Consider the following 16,615-nt stretch of genomic DNA (forward strand, 5'->3'; position numbering starts at 1 on the left):
AGAAGCGGAAGTGGATGAAATGTTCATAAAAGTGAAGGGAGTCAGAGATTCCACCGTCACTGAGGACATAGAGGGACAAGAAATGAACTTGCGAGTTTGCATAAACTCGGTCAGATTGTCTGTTGCTTCTAAACTAGATCATCCTCAAAATTAGCTCCATTTCTTTGACTGGAAATGGTCTTTTGGTTTTCTTCTAAACACCAGCAGTCTAAACACAAACGCAGGTCGCCGTTCTGAGGCCGGGCAGCTGCGGCCGACTACCAAAATGTTGTTTCCTCTGGTCCCCTCGCCGGCTACTTGAAAACCATTTAGCCGGAGCTCAAGTTGTGATCATCCATCTGCTTTTATGCAACCATAAACACAAACGGAGCATAAATGGGTCCCGGTCCCTTTCCCATCTCACAGACTTCTTGTGCACCAGAGTCCTTGAATGGGTTTCATGCACACCACTCCGGGTCATTCATCATTCACTTTGACGTGCGTCTGGGACTAGAAAAAGTTGTGACTCGAACAAAAAGGATGTTCTTTAAATCTCAGGGGAGACCATCCCAAGTTTGACAGATGTGCGTTCCACGGGGTCCATAAAATAACATGCCACAAGGGCCCCACCATGCGGTCTGGCTCATGGCTATGAATTAGAATATAGCCTCAATGATAACATTTACATCCACTGTATATACAGTACGGTGGCGGGGCCTGCGAGGAATAGCAACAAAGTGTCACAGCGAAACATATTAACAGCTGATGATGTCCATATGTTAGCACGGCTAAGTGTTGGAGCATATTCTGAGATTTAAAAAATGACTCTTGGCAGCCAATTTTTAAAATGACTGTGAAGGGAAAGTGGTTCATTTGAGGTTGGATCTTTTAATCCTCACAGAAGCAGCGGCTTGTAGGCTTTATTTGATGCTTAAATTTAAATTCTTAAGAAGAAGAAGACCTGAGTCTGCTGCGTAGATTGGTGGTGTAATAAAAGGTCGAAACAATAATTCAAGTAAAAGAACCAGACAGAGCAACATTGGCCTCTGTGGTCGAGTTCCAAGACCAGAAAAGAACTCAAAGCTTTGTTGATGTTCTGCTAATGTGGATAAAACACAATTTTGCAATTGTGTTTTTATTTTTTGTTAAATAAGAAAGCAAATGAAAATTTCATGTTAAAAAGTTTGAGATAAATTATATATAAAAAAAAATAAAATACGTGCTGCGACAAAGACTTCCTGCTGTCTTTGTGGTTTGCGATAGTAGTAATATCTGGTTGTTGCTCATGTGACTCATGAAGTGCGAAAAAAAGCATTTCCATTTCAGTTTTGCAAAAGAAATCAATTTCCAAACAGGTTGTTATCGACAAACAGGAAGTTTTTCAAAGTTTCATCAGAAAACCTTCATTGGGCAGTATCATGTTTTTTTTTTTTGTTTGTTTTGTTTTTTTTAGCTTTACATCATGTTATGATGATCTCAAATCAAAAACATTCCTGGAATGTTGCCTTGACTCTTTCATGCATGTTTGAGAAATCTTTTAATCTCCATGGCAACCAGTCAGCTGCACTGACGCCTTGATGGACCTAGCCCCGCCTTCAAGACGAAGCTGCTCCTCAGAGTTGCAGTTTAAAAGCTGCTGCCTCAGAATATCCCTCCTCTGCGACTCCCCCATTCAGCTCCTTCAGACTAGCCAGCAGCAATTAGCAAACACCACCTGATGGAACTGCACATCTGCTGAGCTCATTATTGGAGCGACTTCTTAGAGCAGGGGTCCCCAAACTACGGCCCGCCACGTCATTTGGTCCGGCCCCCTGAACAATGCCGGATCCGGCCCGCCTCCTCATACCAGAGAGCATTCAGTGTTTTTTTTCATATATTGTATTTTCCGGTTTATATGTGGATTTTTCTTCAACCACCAGGGGGCTTGAGCAGATGTGAAACTAACTTTCCCTCAATGGAATATATACTCGTCAGTCACAGTCACCGTTTCACTCACGGTTTTTTCCATTTGCATTCTGGGTAAAAATCTATCTAAAAGCGCGAATGTGTCGTCGCCCCCATTCCCCCCCCTTGACAGTTTCGAAGACAGAGCAGCCCCCCCCCGACCAGAGAAAGGAACAGCTATGTGGCCCTTGCAGGAAAAAGTTTGGGGACCCCTGTCTTAGAGCATCGCTGGTAAAACATTATTACAGGGTTAATAGAGGAGCCATGTTATGATGACTTCCTGAAGGTGGAGTTTCAGAAAAAGCAAGGATTTTTAAAGAGACAGAGACCCAATTTCAAAGTGTTCAGTTAAAGTAAATTTTTTAAAGTCATATCTGATATTTATAGTATTTTTAGAATTATTATAAAAATACTATAGTTACTTTATTGTTCCATAAAATGCCCTCTTTGTGCCTGGAAAATACATAATACTGCCCTTTTACAGTCCAAATATCAGTTCATGACAGTTTTGGAGAGGCCTAGTCAAAGCCAAATCAGAGATTCAGGCTGTTATGCTCAGACTAGCTTACTCAGATGTAATTTTTTTTAAAGATCTGAAACTTAAATTTTTAAAACATCAAGAATGGCATGAATCTCTAAAGAAGCACATCGTTCTCCCAGAACCTCCAGTCTGTTGTAGCTTTGTCTCCTTGCTTCCTATTATCCATTGGTCCGTTCTCCTCTCCATTACACCTGGAGTTGTAACGGAACATTGGTGATGAAGCATGAAAGCATGCCTCTCATCCCAAAAAAAAAGAGAGAAAAAGACCAATTACACCATCACACCTCCGCGCCTCGCCTCTTCACCGCCAGCCGAGATCCTGCTGCTACTATCAGATTTATGAGTTTCATATTGCCTTAAAGTATATGGCTCGGTGGAACAAGGTCACGATAAAGGGTTGCTGATCAATATCTGAATGAAAAGCCGTTTGGGAAGTTTTTAGAGCTCTTTTTTTCTCTTCTCTTTCTCCTTTCCGCCTGGATGCAATATGTGGCCGGTATCGATTGTTCAGGGCCAGTAGTTAGTCAAAGGCTATCTCCTTTGACTAACCCCTTTGCAGCATGTCAGCGCCCCCCCTCTCCTTCCTCTTGATAGATTGGTATGCTTCCAGCCACTGTAATTACACCATGAGACCAGCAGGTCATTTATTTTGCTACTTTCAACATTACGGGAAAAAAAAAAGAAAAGAGAAAAAGGGGGTGCGGAGGGAATCACCTTTATCTTTAGAACCCAGCACTCTGTTCTGCAGCTAATGTAGAAAAGTCCACACAGAAGAGTCACATGCGTAGCATTGTGATGATCGTCTTTTCGTCGTTCATCTTCAGCTTGTGTTCTGGGTTTGCTTTAGATGGACCCGTTTGTGTGTTTGGGTTCAGGTTCAGCTCCAAGTGTAGAAAGCCGGATCAGAAGAAGTTCAAGTTTAGCCTCAAAAACAGTTGCTAAATAAAATCAACCCCCCCCACCACCTCTTTTTTCTTTTGAACCCCCCTCACCCCCCCAAAAATTTTAACTGCTAAATAAGTTCAATTCACTTAAATTTAGTTAATATTCTTACTGAGTGTTATCGTCAGGCACTTTACAGTTGGCTTGGATGACTTTATTATAGAATCCAACTTTGCATTGAACCTCAGAGCTTCAGGGGGATTTTTTTTAACATTCCTCCATGTTTTGTTTGAAAACTGGGATCTTCAGACAGAAACATTCTTCCCCTCTACCCAATCTTATCTGACCTTGAGCACCACTTACCTTTCCGGCCGTAGTTTGTGGACGCGTCGTGTAGTGGTTCTAGATTTGTCACAGGATTCAAGATCAGCACTGAAAGCTAGAGGTCAGAGGAATATTGCAATGGGCCAGTAATGGCAGAATTATGCAACCCCGGTCCGGCGGATGGCCTCATTACCTCGCCGCGCCGGTGATGAATGGCCTCGCATGCGCGTTGTCAAAATCTCAGGAAAAATGTGTCTTCATCAAAAATACAAATGGCGGCCGTCGGCCGGCGTGGTGGAAATCTGTCAACGACGCTTCGCTTTGAAAACCATCCGAAGCAACATCTATCCCCTCCCTCTCCATATAATCAGATATAATTACTGTTTAATGGTCTGCTTTTGTTGTAAGATCTACACTCGGTATAATCACTGCTAATTGGAAACTTCATGCAAAGGTAATTAGGCCTTTGATGGGCGTTATTTCATTTGGGAGCGCAACTCTGTGGGAGGACCCGGGTCTGTGCCAGCTGCAGAGGGGCAGTGTGAAACTTTCTCTGTTTTTAGCTCCTGTTGTTTTCTGAGGAATGTTAATAAATTTGATTTAATTGGAAATTGTAGGTAGCTGGGTTCCTATTAACTTTATGTTGCGCAAATTGAAATTATGAAAATAAATTTGCTTAATGGAAGCGTGGCGAGTTCTGAAAAACTTGCGTTATTTGACAAGAAGGTTTTGTGCTAGGATGTAAATGTGTAATCCAACGGAAACGCTCTTTTCACGTCACACAAGTCGTACGATCAACCGGATGTTACAACAGGAAGCGGTAGGAGGATGACGTCAAGGCATGTTTTTTAATAAATTTATTCTTGTGATTTTAATTGCATATTTTAATTTAATATAATTACTGCAACTTCAAGTAAACTTTGAGTTATTCAAAGTAGAGCAGCTTGTTGCCATTACTCTACAAGAGTTAGAAAAATACCTGACATATCAGGATGACTTTCCGTTGAAGATGGATTAAGTTTCTAAACACTTGTTTTTCAGAAATACTGTTTAAACTTGAGCACCTGTGATTTTATTTCAAAAATATATTGTTTTGTCAAAACATATTTTCATTTTACTAGGCACGCTACCAAAAAGAGATGGATTTTACTAAAAGGTAGAAGTAAGGTACAGAAAAGAACCGAGTTGTTCTGTCGTGCACAACTCTAGAAATTAATGCCAACTGTTGTATTTAATAACAATATAAAAATACAATATAAAGATGTAATGAAGTGATGTGTGGACATCTGCAAGAATGAGCATCCTAAATAAACAAAACTAAACAGCAGTTGCGAAATTCTTTTTTTTTTTCACTATTAGTGGAATATCAAAAAAGTTTTGTGCACATTTGCCATGGAAACGCAGCGAGTGAACATGTTGCATTTCCAGCTTTAGGCATCCTTGTTTTTAGTTGCATCTTCCCTAAAAACAGAGTCCCCGTATCAGTCATTTTCATGCAGTGCTGCTATCATTTTATTAAATATTGAATCTACCTTTGCTTTTAGGTCTAAAATGAGAAATAGACCCATTAAATAAGTTGTTCCTCTGATTAACAGAGAGGACGCGGGGGCTAAGATGGAAACACTTCCACGTCCGTGACCCCGGGATCACCTCGGCTGAATCTTGTAAACAACATTAGCTGAGGTGAATTAACTCATGTAGATGGGCTCCTGCTCACCTCATTGGAGTAGGAAGGATAGGCATTAGCACACACGCAGAAAATCACCCCCCCTGCACGACTTAATCACACCGAAGCGTTTCATCGGGACGGTTGTTTGGTCCCGTTTTCATTTTAATTTGAGCCCAGAGATCAGACTGAAGCCATCACTGCCACGGTTTTGACAAAGAGCCAGCACTCTGGCTTCCCGGCTCCTCAACATGACAAATCCCCGGTCGGCCACTGCTCCCGTTTCTTCTAAACACATGGTTTATGCAAATCAAAGCAAAATTATCTTTGGGGGGTTGGTGGGAGATATAACGGCAATGTTTGAGCGATTTGAGGGCTGCCAGTAGAAACTGGCATTAATATCAAATAAGCAGGAAGGTAAAAATCTCCGGCGCATATGCAGCGCTCAATGACTGTGCCCAAATTAATTTAGCAGAAAGGTTATGAATGGCTGTTTGTGCCAAAGTGCAGCCGCTTGTGGTGATATATGAAAGCCTATCCGCTTTGCATGTCCTGTTCGGCATGATAAAGGTCATGTTATCACGTACGCGCCGGCAACGCTGCTCAAACAGAATCAGCCATAACTTTAGAACCGTTCATGCGATTCTGAGGATCCCTCTGTTGCCAAGGCGACCAATCAAATCATGTTCCTGAAGCTCTGGTACCGAGCTGTTTGCAACAGAACCATTCAGCTTGTTGAATGAACTGTGCTATTTTGTACTTCTCACTGGTCATGGATTAAAAACTCTATGTACTGCTCACAGGTACTGAAGTGAAACAACTTTCTAGAATAAGGACAATAAGTAAAAAAAAAGTTACAACTGTGAAAAGATAAGATTCTTATAAATAAAAGAAGTTAAAACAGCTGTTCGGCTTGTCAGGTTGAAACAGTTTACTGGACGATAAATTGTCCCAGAATTTATCGCGATAAACGATAATGACCATTTTTAAGTAATATAATAACGGCATAATAATGCAATGTCAAAGATAAATAAATTTTAATTTCTAATGATCATTTAACACTGGAACTGAAATACATTTTAAATATCCAAAATAAGTGAACAAAATTATCCTTAAAATAACCAAAGTACCAGGCTGAAGACTTTTGTCATCCAGTTTTTAGTAGAAAGCAAGAAAAATAATAGACCATGCAAATTTTGAGCTGCTTTTAATTTATCGTGATTGGTTGATTGATTGATTGATTGATTGATTGATTATTGTGACAGGCCTAGGCTGCTGTTCCTTCATTTGACTCTTGAACACTTGATGGTTGAACTCATCCCCTTCGCTCCATCATACCTGACGGTGGGAGTGAGCCATTTTATCCAACATGGTGCTCTACATTATGATTTAATCAATTCAAAAGACTTCGTCGTAAAATGATCGACCAAAGTTGTTTCACTATTTTTAATTTCTGGGGAAGAGAACAGAGCTAATAATGCTCTTGATGACCTTCTGAACAAATAGTTTTTGTTCTGTTTTTCTTGAAATGTCATGGACTTTGACCTTCACAACAGCGGTCTGTAGAGTCTAATATGTGGCTGACCTTACACATTAAGTGTTTTTCACTACCAACAGCAAATCCATTTGACCAGATGGGACGATGCACGGTATTGGGTTGATGAGGACAATGTGGCCTTCCAGGAATATTTTCAAAAATATTCTTTTGTTCTCTGATATTGAGAAAAGGTTTCACAAATCAAAGGTTGATGTGTAACTGATCAGTTAAAAGTTCAGCTTTTTTTTCTTTAATCTTAAGCTGGGTTTTAAAGAACCAATCTAAATATTTTTGTCTAAATATATTGTAGTTTTAGAACTGGAGAAAAAAGCAGTGCAGACTCCCTGGAAACCTGTGAAACCTGTGCACTGATAGAACGTTAGCCAGTGTTTCAATAATCACAGTTCTTTAGAATCATCTTTTTAATTTTGTTCATTTTCTTTAACAGCAAACTGGCGTAGTGATCCACCTCACAAGGCTTCTCTGTCTACACTCACGCAGCAGGTCTTGTTTTTTGTTGAAATATATATATTTTTTGTCGTCATTCCTTCTACTAATTAAATGTGACAGCAGTCAGACTTCTGATTACGACCAATGTAGTGTCGCAAATCAGCAGGCACTGCCCGTTACCCAGCAGCAACACGATTGCTCAGCTGGATTTGCAACTGTGCAATGGCTGCTGGAAAAGACAAGTGTTTTGTTGTTGTCTTACCATCCAGAAATCACTTGCTGCGTTCCTGTTGATTGTACAGGAGGCTCCACTTCTGCTTGTCAAAGATGTTCCATTTTATGTGCGAGTGTAAACTTTGAGTTGGGAGGAGGGGGAGTGGCTAGCAGCAACTTGTTTGGATTTAAGGTGACATGACGCCCTAAAAACAGTTCATTCTGAAAGGAGCTTAAAATCTCTATCAAAGAATGAATTTGTGCAACAAAATGTGATGGATATATTTTGTATGGACCTACATTAACCAGTTCAGGGACACATAGTAGGCCACCTTTAAACGTAACTTCCCCATGATGATTTAATTCATTGAATAAACCTGCTTTCATCAACAGCCTCCCCTTTTTACCAGACACCATTTATGACCCAACTAATTACTAATTACACAAGTGGCTGGCGTGAGCTGGAACACAAACGCTGGCCCCTTTTGTTATTTTAATAGTTGTTATTTTGAAGAATAGTGCGTCTATAAATTGTACTGAGGAAGCCCTGGGCTCTGAATAATTTATTATCTTTGTGGAAACACACTGGGTGTGCAGGGCGGGGGGTTGTGGAGCGCTGGCCGTTCTTTTTTTTTTTTTTTACGGCGGTCTCCTCTCATCGGGGGGGATTGATGAGCAGATATCTCTCGCTGTCGTCCACCTCTGCTGGCACCTCATCATTAGGACTTCCTCTGTCGCCTGGTCACAGCCAGCTGGATGAATAAAGCTGGCAGAGGTGATACCCCCCCACCCCCACACCTCCTCCAACTCCCATCACCCCCTGCAACTAATTACTCCACCCTGATGGATTAATGTGTATTGTGCGAGTCGGACGTTTCCCCACCTCATGCGAGGCGATGCGAGCGCAGCCTCAGTTCGGAGCCACTCTATGCTCGGCCTCGATAATTATTTTCATAGATGAATACCGACGGTGGGCAGGATGATGAATTGGCTGTTTGCGTTCTGAGACTATCGCAGACGAACACGGAGCACAGTCTTTGTCACCAAGCAGAAATCTGGTCCTGCGCACACCTCTGCACTCCCTCAACCTGGGTGCCTCATTCCACTTAACATACAAGCTTTTCTTTTTCATTTTGGGTCCTCCATTTTGTTTAGATTTTAATTAATCAGGCAGACAGGTTTAGAATATTTTCATTTTCTTGCGTAAAGCTGCTCTTGGTTTGATCATTTTGTAGCTGCGTTTCCGTTACAAGTGTGCTCACATCTTTTTCTGTGTTCTGCTAATGTCGGAAAAACACAATTTCATGTTTCCGTTGAATAAGAAATTAAATTAAAATCATATGTGAATTAGCTCGTTCATGCGATAAGTAGTTAAAACTCATGCCGGCGTAGGATGTAAACAGTTACATGAAATAATTAATCAAGGATGCTACTGCTCATCTGTCAGCCAATCAGAGGAGACGTTGACGTCTTACTCAGGCGTTTGGAGCGAGAAGCCCCGCCTACCTGGGAGCGGCTAAGTGTGCGGCGTTTTGGGGAAATTAGTCGACTATTTTTCAGAAGAGCTACGGATTCAACACGTTGGAATGACACACAACTTTTTATAAACTGTGTGAAGCTGTGAGAGCTCTGGTGGACCCAGCTGCAGATTGTATGAAAAAAACAAAAACAAACCATCATTCTACTACTACTTCCTGTTGTCTTCTTCAACGATCCACCATTAGGGACTTCAGGTTGTTTATCATGTGACTCGTGTGATGTGAAAAAAGTGTTTCCGTTGCAGTTTTGTGAAATCCTTCTCCTTCAATATGGCTGAAAAAGCACCCCATCATAGCACAGAATTTTTTCGAAATTGCCATGTTTTTATGAATCTTTCATAATTTCAGTTTTGTAATTGAACTGAGTTCCTTCTGCTGCAGTTTGTCGTCTGATTAAGACACAGTGCTGACATTTTGAACCTGAATAGTTTTCCTTCTTAAATGACTGACTTTTGTTGCTTTGTATTATTATTAATTTGTCACACTGTTGCTTACAGGGACAAAAGAGCTACATGCTTCCTTGTACTGGAATGGAAACAGGAAATGTCCTGTACTTGTATAACATTTTATCAAGTCAGAGGACTCCAAAGCACATTACACTGCATTTAAACACTAATAGTGGTTGGCTGCTCTAGCTGTGTTGTCATTGAACATATAATTACACAATTCAACATTTTGAAAATAAATGGAAACATGACCATTTCGAAAAGAAAAAGTTTTGGCTGAAGTTTTTTTTTTTTTTTTTGGGCCCTATCATAATTGGTTTATTTCACAAAACTGTAATGGAAACACTTTGTTTGCCTCACAAGAGTCACATGATCAACAACCAGATGTTGCTAATAGCAACATCTGGGACTGTCAGCTCTAACTGGTAATTTTTGCTTTTTGTTTTGATGCCTTAAACTGCTCACGTCTTCCATCTGTGTAATAAATGTTAAAAAAATCAGTGATACATTTTTCTGTGGAAATGTAGAATAATTACAAATAAAATAAATGTTAATTATGCTCAAACTTAGCCTCAGACGTCCCTCGTGGCTGTAACACGTCATGCCTCTCACAACTAAACGGCCAGATTGAACCTGTCCTATTGAGAAAATGAACAGTTCACATCTTCTTGCTTCCCTAAATGGAACAGAAGTTTTACAAATCGTCCTCATATTGAAATTACATCTGAGGCCTGATATTCAGTGCTCAATATAACCTCAGTGAACCTCAGAGCGTTTTATTTTTCTGACTTCACAGATAGTTGTAAATATATGTATACACTCTTCTCATTCTTCTGCTTTCCTCTGCTCCTCTTGGGGGTCGCCATGGTGAATCATCCTGTCTCCTCCTCACCAGATTCTTTGCATTTTCAAATGTTACTCTAAACTCCTCCATAAACTCCTTCACTAGAGGAATGTTCTTCTTTCTGCTTGACGTCTTAATTACCTAAAAGAATCTCAGGGATTAGCAGGTGTTAGTGAAGTCACAAAGACCAATGAAAGCCTAGCCTGGTTCATAATGAAATTCAATACTTGAGGGAAAATCTATTTTTATTTTTCTTGGAACACAAATATGTATTTTTATTTCTAATGTAGCAAGTATTGAGGTGCATCACTTTGCATGTTTAATTAATATTTAACTGTACTTGCTACATATATTTGATACTTTAAGTCAACTTGGAGTAAGACTTTGAACATAATCGTTGTTTAGCAGAGGTCTGTCACAGTTACTTCTCTGCTCAGCTCCTTCAGACTAGCCAGCAGCAATTAGCAAACACCAGGTGGAATTGAACATCTGCTGAGCTCATTATAGGAGCTACTGCTCAGTGCAATGCTGGTAAAAATGTTGCTAAAGGGTTAATATAGGAGCCATGTTGTGACGACTTCCTGAAGGCGGAGTTTCAGAAAGAGCAGGAGTTCTTTAAAGAGACAGAGGCCCAATTTCAAGCCTTTAAGCTACAAAGTCAAATTTCTTAAGTCATATTTGATAAATGTAGCATTTTGTTAACAACTGAAGGCAACATAGTATCACTTTAAGGCGTAATCAAGTAACTATGTGGCTGGAAAACATGTAATACTTCCCCTTTAACAAATACACGGCTGAACAGGCTAGGAGATTTGAATATTCTTCCTTCCTAACCTTGACCGTGTCATTTGGGTAAAGTTTGTGGGAAAAAATACATTTAAAAAAATTCTACATCAAAGTTTAATCATATTTTGTTGGTTGTTGAAAGTATAATGAATATCATTTTCACCTTTCAAGATAGAAAAGTGAGAAGAATGCTTGTACAATCAATAAGTCAACGCTTTCCCCTTCCTGAGAGCCTTTTCCTGCTGAATAACTCTGGTTAAAAAGGGAGATCTAAGCTACAAATTAAAATTGTGCCCACAGACATTGATTAATATTGGTAGCTCTAGCCGACCCCCCTACCCCCTTTTCCTCCATGTCGGTAATGGCCTTCTCCTTCTCCTGCCGGCCATGAATCCTGACAAGAAGTGTCCTGCTGGGCCCGAAATGAGCCCAGAATGGAAGCGTGTGCCACAAACGCGTGTGGGAAATGACCATGGTGTCGTGTGTTCACTCAGCTGTGATGGTGCCCACTCACTCAGTCCGTCTCCTCGGAAACAGCCGGAGGGTGGAAGATGGGGATGGGGTGGGGACACCTTTACCTCGGAGATGGAGTCATTGTCAAAAGCAAAGGGCTGCAATGACTCGCCATCCCAGCATGCACAGGGTGAATGTTTTTGAAGACAGGATCCTGAGGGTTGTGAGGAAAAAAAAAGGGGGGGGGGGGAGTCCAAACACAATGCAGGCTTTATGCATGCCTGTTCCGACCAAGTGCTAATGCCGGGCCCGCTATACCATGCTGGCTGGTAATTGCTAACACATGTGCAACCTCTGTCTCGCTGCAGCTGGCCGAGGGAGTTCTGGCGCCTGGACTACTGGGAGGACGATTTAAGGAGACGACGGCGCTTCATCAGGAACCCGTTTGGATCCAGTCACTCGGAAGCGGCGCTCAAAGCGGCCGCCGAACACGGTCAGTCCAGCTCCTCTACGTCTGAATTTACTGTGCGCTCTTTTTTTTTTTTTTCTTTTTTCTCCCTTCCACCGCATCGCAACGAGGTACAAGCTAATAAAGATTAGTCCCTCTTGTTGCAATAAAAGATTTATTGTTCCACAACACACAGTAAAACACCCACATTTGAATTTCACATAAATTAAGCCTACTCTCGAGTTCGCCTAATTCACTGGATTATGAATCATCGGGTGTTGGAATGGAAGAAGTTTGTTTATCCGCTTGTTGCGGCCGTGTAGTGGCGGCTGATACTGGTGGTTAGTAGAAATCTCTCTCCCTGCTCTGTTTATTTCCCGTCTAAATAAAGGTCATATTGGGACTTCCCCCCCTTTTGTCGTCGGACTCGTCACGTTAGCCTGGAGCAAACCTCCATGTTTAGCGGCAGCATTTGGAAGTGGTGTGAAAGCTCTTAAAACAATTTGATCTTTTATTTATTTATTTTTTTTCTGTAGCATTAACTCGCACAGAAAAGCTGAGAAAATCTCACCTTTGGTTTTGGCCGCATTTATTCAGGTGGAAAAACATCCATGACCAAGAAGCAATTCCCACGATAATGTCGCCCTCAACAACCGAACACATCGCTTAGCCTTGACTTTGTGTTTTCCTTTTCATTGTGGTTATGATGCGACATGGAGGCTAATGTTTTTTTTAGCCACTGTTCAAGATGGAAAGATAAAGTTTAGGTTTTTTGTAGAACCAAATCTAGTTACCTCAGTTTTGCTGGGGTTAAGATGCACTGCAAAAACATAAAATCTTACCAAGTATTTTTGCTCTAGTTTCTAGTGCAAATATCTCAGGTACTTAGACAAAACCTTTCAGCAAGAGTTAGGAGCTTGTTTTGACTTAATTATTCCTTGTTATTGATTAAATTGGTCTAGTTCCATTGGTGAACATTTCACTTAAACCATGGAAAAATGTTATGAAGTGAAACTAGAGTTTTTCATCAATACTAAGTAATTATTGTCTTAAAACAAGCTTTTATTTGTTGCTGAAAAGTCATTTGGAAGTTTTTGTCTTATTTCAAGATATTTGTTCTTGAAACTAGACCACCATTGTTTGGTAAGATTTTGTTTTTGCAGTGTAAAAAAAGAAAACACAAAAAAAAGACACACTATGAGGAATTGTGTGTTTAGAACAATTTGTTCCCACTGGCTTTCTAGACAAATAGAGCCAGTATCATCAGCGTATGCAAAGGGGAAGAGAAGTTTCAGAAACTTCAGTTTCTGGGTCAGTTTGGAAACGTTCCAAACTGAAAACTTCACATGAACTTTGATGTGGATTTTCTTGGGAATTAACTTGAAATTGAGGGTCTTTAAAAAACAAAAAGGAAAAAAAAGTGATATATAAATATCCGATTTAGATATTAGATATCACAATATCATTTTGTCACAAAATGAATGTGTGATATTTTGAATACATTTCATGTGTTTACCTAATAATTAAATTTTATTTTTTATTAAATCTAAAGTAAAATAATTTACTGCATATAATCCACATTGTGTGCGTGTGTGTGTATCTTGATCAGTGTTGTGTTCTGGGCTCAGAGATGTGGTGTCAGTAGTCCATGGTTGTAGAAATCATTTGTTTCTGTGATGGAGGAATATCCAGCGCGTATTGGGGGCGTGGCCTCAGCGCCCCGCAGGAAGCAGTGTGTTATGTTTGTGTGACTGAGGAGCAGCACAGATATACTCCAGTGTACTCGCACAAACCAAACACTGGTTGTAGACAAGAATAAACTTGTTTTTTTTCCTTCTCATCTTTATTCAACATTTGTGTCTAAGGCCATTTTCATGTAAGTAAATATTCCTGCATCCAACTTTTAGATTTCCCAGTTTTTTTTTTTGTTTTTTTTTTTTTTTTAATGAATGTGAAGGACTGGTGGAGTTTTCAAGTTTTGTTTTTCCTAAACGTATTAAGTTCCAAACATGCCTCATATACACAAAACCTTTGTTTTAATTTTCTCCTCCAAAACAAAGGCTAAATTTAACTTCCTGTTTAATGCAGTTTGGCAGAACGTAACATGTTTTGAATATTACTTAAAGTAAGAATTGTAATAAAACAAAGTAAACTTTTTGTTCACAATGAGATTAAAATAGAAATGGAAAGTGGGGAACTTTAGGTGTAGCAGCAGCAAAGTGGCAGGTAAACAAACAAAAGAACATACAACCTAAAATACTGTTTATTTATTAGAAATAGTGCACTGCGATCATTTATGTACATAATGTGCATCAGAGGTGGGCGGATCGATCTATTGGTATCAGATCAGTATTAGTGTGACAAGATTGATAGTTCAGTTTGAGATTCCTCCTTAAAAAATTATTTTTTTGTATTTAAATTTTTTGACTATACCTTGAAAAATATTCTTTATGCTTGTTCTCAAACTATATGCTTGTATTTAGGAAAAATGCACACATTTTATTTTTCTATTCTATGTTAATGTTATTGCAGTATTTTGTAGACACTTTTAAATGCAACCCTATGATTTAACAAAATAATTCAAAAGACAAACCAATTAAAGGTCGGAAGTTTCATATAACGAACCACAATAAAAAGTATTGGTATCGGCAATCTTGGCCGATACCAAGATATTTACTTACCGGATAGATACCAAAATGTGAGGATTGCACACCAATAATGAACATGGTCAATTGTGCTTTAAACAATGACTACTTACAATTTTTGAAAATAAAATCTGTCCAAACAGATATTCAAATACAACAAAAAATGCTTTTTAAATGAGTGAACATTTTCCAACTCAACTCTGGTACTTAAGGAAAATTATTGATACTATTATCAAATCTTCCTCAACTACAAGTTAAGGTTGCTTGGTCAAAAGTTTACGAAAGTTAAAGTACTGAGGTACTTTTGAAAATACATTAGTATTTAAAAATACACATAATATTTCCTAAAATCAATACATTGCTGTATTGTTTTCTGAGGACTTTTACAGAGACTTGCTGAAACAACCTGATGACGTATTAACACGTAGAACCGATCTGTTACAAAAATTCGACACTACCTGTAAAAACTCTTAACAAGGATGATGTAACTGCAAATCCCAGGTGTGAGAGGCGACTGATTGGTTTCCCTTCTTGTGAGGAGCATAGCTTGTGTCCAAACGTATTTCTGTAAAGAAAAACTGCAACAGCTATGCTGAGCCAAAAGGAACGGTACAGTAGTCCTTTCTGTCCGGCACTGGAACCCTTACTGATTTTGTGTGCAGTAGTAATGGTTCTAGAGTCATTAAATCTCATGGGAGCAACGGGTGTAAACAGTTCATCGAGCTATATTCATAATTCAACCATAGTACTAGTGTTCCTCATCTGTCAGCCAATGAGAGGAGATGTCAGCGTCTTAATCAGGCGTTTGGAGCGACAAGCCTCTATGTATGGGGAAACTGTAGTCGGCCATTTTACAGAAGAGTTATGGATTCAACACATTGGAATCAGACAACTTTTTATGAACTGTGTGATGCTGTGAGAGCTCTGGTGGAGCTGGCTTCACATTGTATGAAAAAATAAAACAATCAATCATCCTGCTACCACTTCCTGTTGTCTTATTCATCGTTCCTGCCAGTAGTAACATCCGTGATGTGAAAAAAAGTATTTCCATTGCAGTTTTGCAAAATATCTCCATACATTTAAAAAGCCACCTCAACCTACCACAAAAACATATTAAAAATGAGATTTTCTTTATTTTTATTTGAATGTTTCCATTAACCAAACTTATTTTTGTAGTTTCAGTTTGCTCAATTTTATGGTTAATGTGAACCGCGCTGCACGGTGGGACTATCCTGAATTATCCTGCACTGAACATGACTTTTTCTTCTCCCCTGCGTGTCCCTCCTAATGCGTCGTCTTCTCCATGGATGAACGGCAGGTGTGACAGCAGCCGGTAAGAAAATGATTTAGAGGCAATAAGTTTTGGGGACCTCCAGGATCCTGGGAGGCTCCTGGTCCTGCAGTAACGGCTCCAGTGCAGCTGCAGGTCGCTCTTCCCCTGCTTCAACTTCCCATACAGTTTCTTCACGTTTCCCTCCAGCCAAGCCATAACTGAGCTCAGACATCCCACTTATTCTCCCATTAGTGCTTTTTTTTTTTTTTTTCCACAGAGGAAAATTAGTCGAGGGTACCCCTGTAGGCTCCCATCCACGATGCTGGTTTGATTCTATTCCGAATAACTTAAGCCGATGTCGTGAATTCATCCATCTGTGGCACAAGACAAATGAATGCAAGAAAAATCTCCTATCCCTGCCTCAGATATTGTGTAAAAATAACCAGCAGCCAGTTGCCGAATGGCCAAACCTTGTAAGGGAATACTGTGTGACTAAACTGTGGGAATATATCATTAGAATAACTCGGTGACACCGAAGCTCTGACGGCATCCATTTTCTGATGTAACCTTTCGTCTTGTTTTTAGCCGACCCGACATTTGTTACGGAAGTTCTGCTCCAGAGGAGAACGCGGCACTGAGTTTTCAC

The 16,615-nt window shown here is 39.9% G+C and overlaps 1 protein-coding gene across 3 annotated transcripts in view; it reads left to right on the top strand.

Moving 5' to 3' along the window:
* Positions 1 to 16,615, top strand: part of lrba (LPS-responsive vesicle trafficking, beach and anchor containing) — a 229,719-nt gene that overhangs the window by 118,441 nt on the left and 94,663 nt on the right. For all 3 annotated transcript variants that reach the window (XM_088008919.1, XM_088008921.1, XM_088008927.1), the window contains exon 37: positions 11,972 to 12,096. In XM_088008919.1, the coding sequence (XP_087865045.1) occupies positions 11,972 to 12,096 (125 nt within the window). The remainder of the gene's footprint in view (positions 1 to 11,971; positions 12,097 to 16,615) is intronic.

Source organism: Poecilia mexicana, unplaced genomic scaffold (genome assembly GCF_051168715.1).
Source record: "Poecilia mexicana isolate PSO_F unplaced genomic scaffold, ASM5116871v1 scaffold_2, whole genome shotgun sequence".
In the NCBI taxonomy this organism is placed as follows: Eukaryota; Metazoa; Chordata; class Actinopteri; order Cyprinodontiformes; family Poeciliidae; genus Poecilia; species Poecilia mexicana.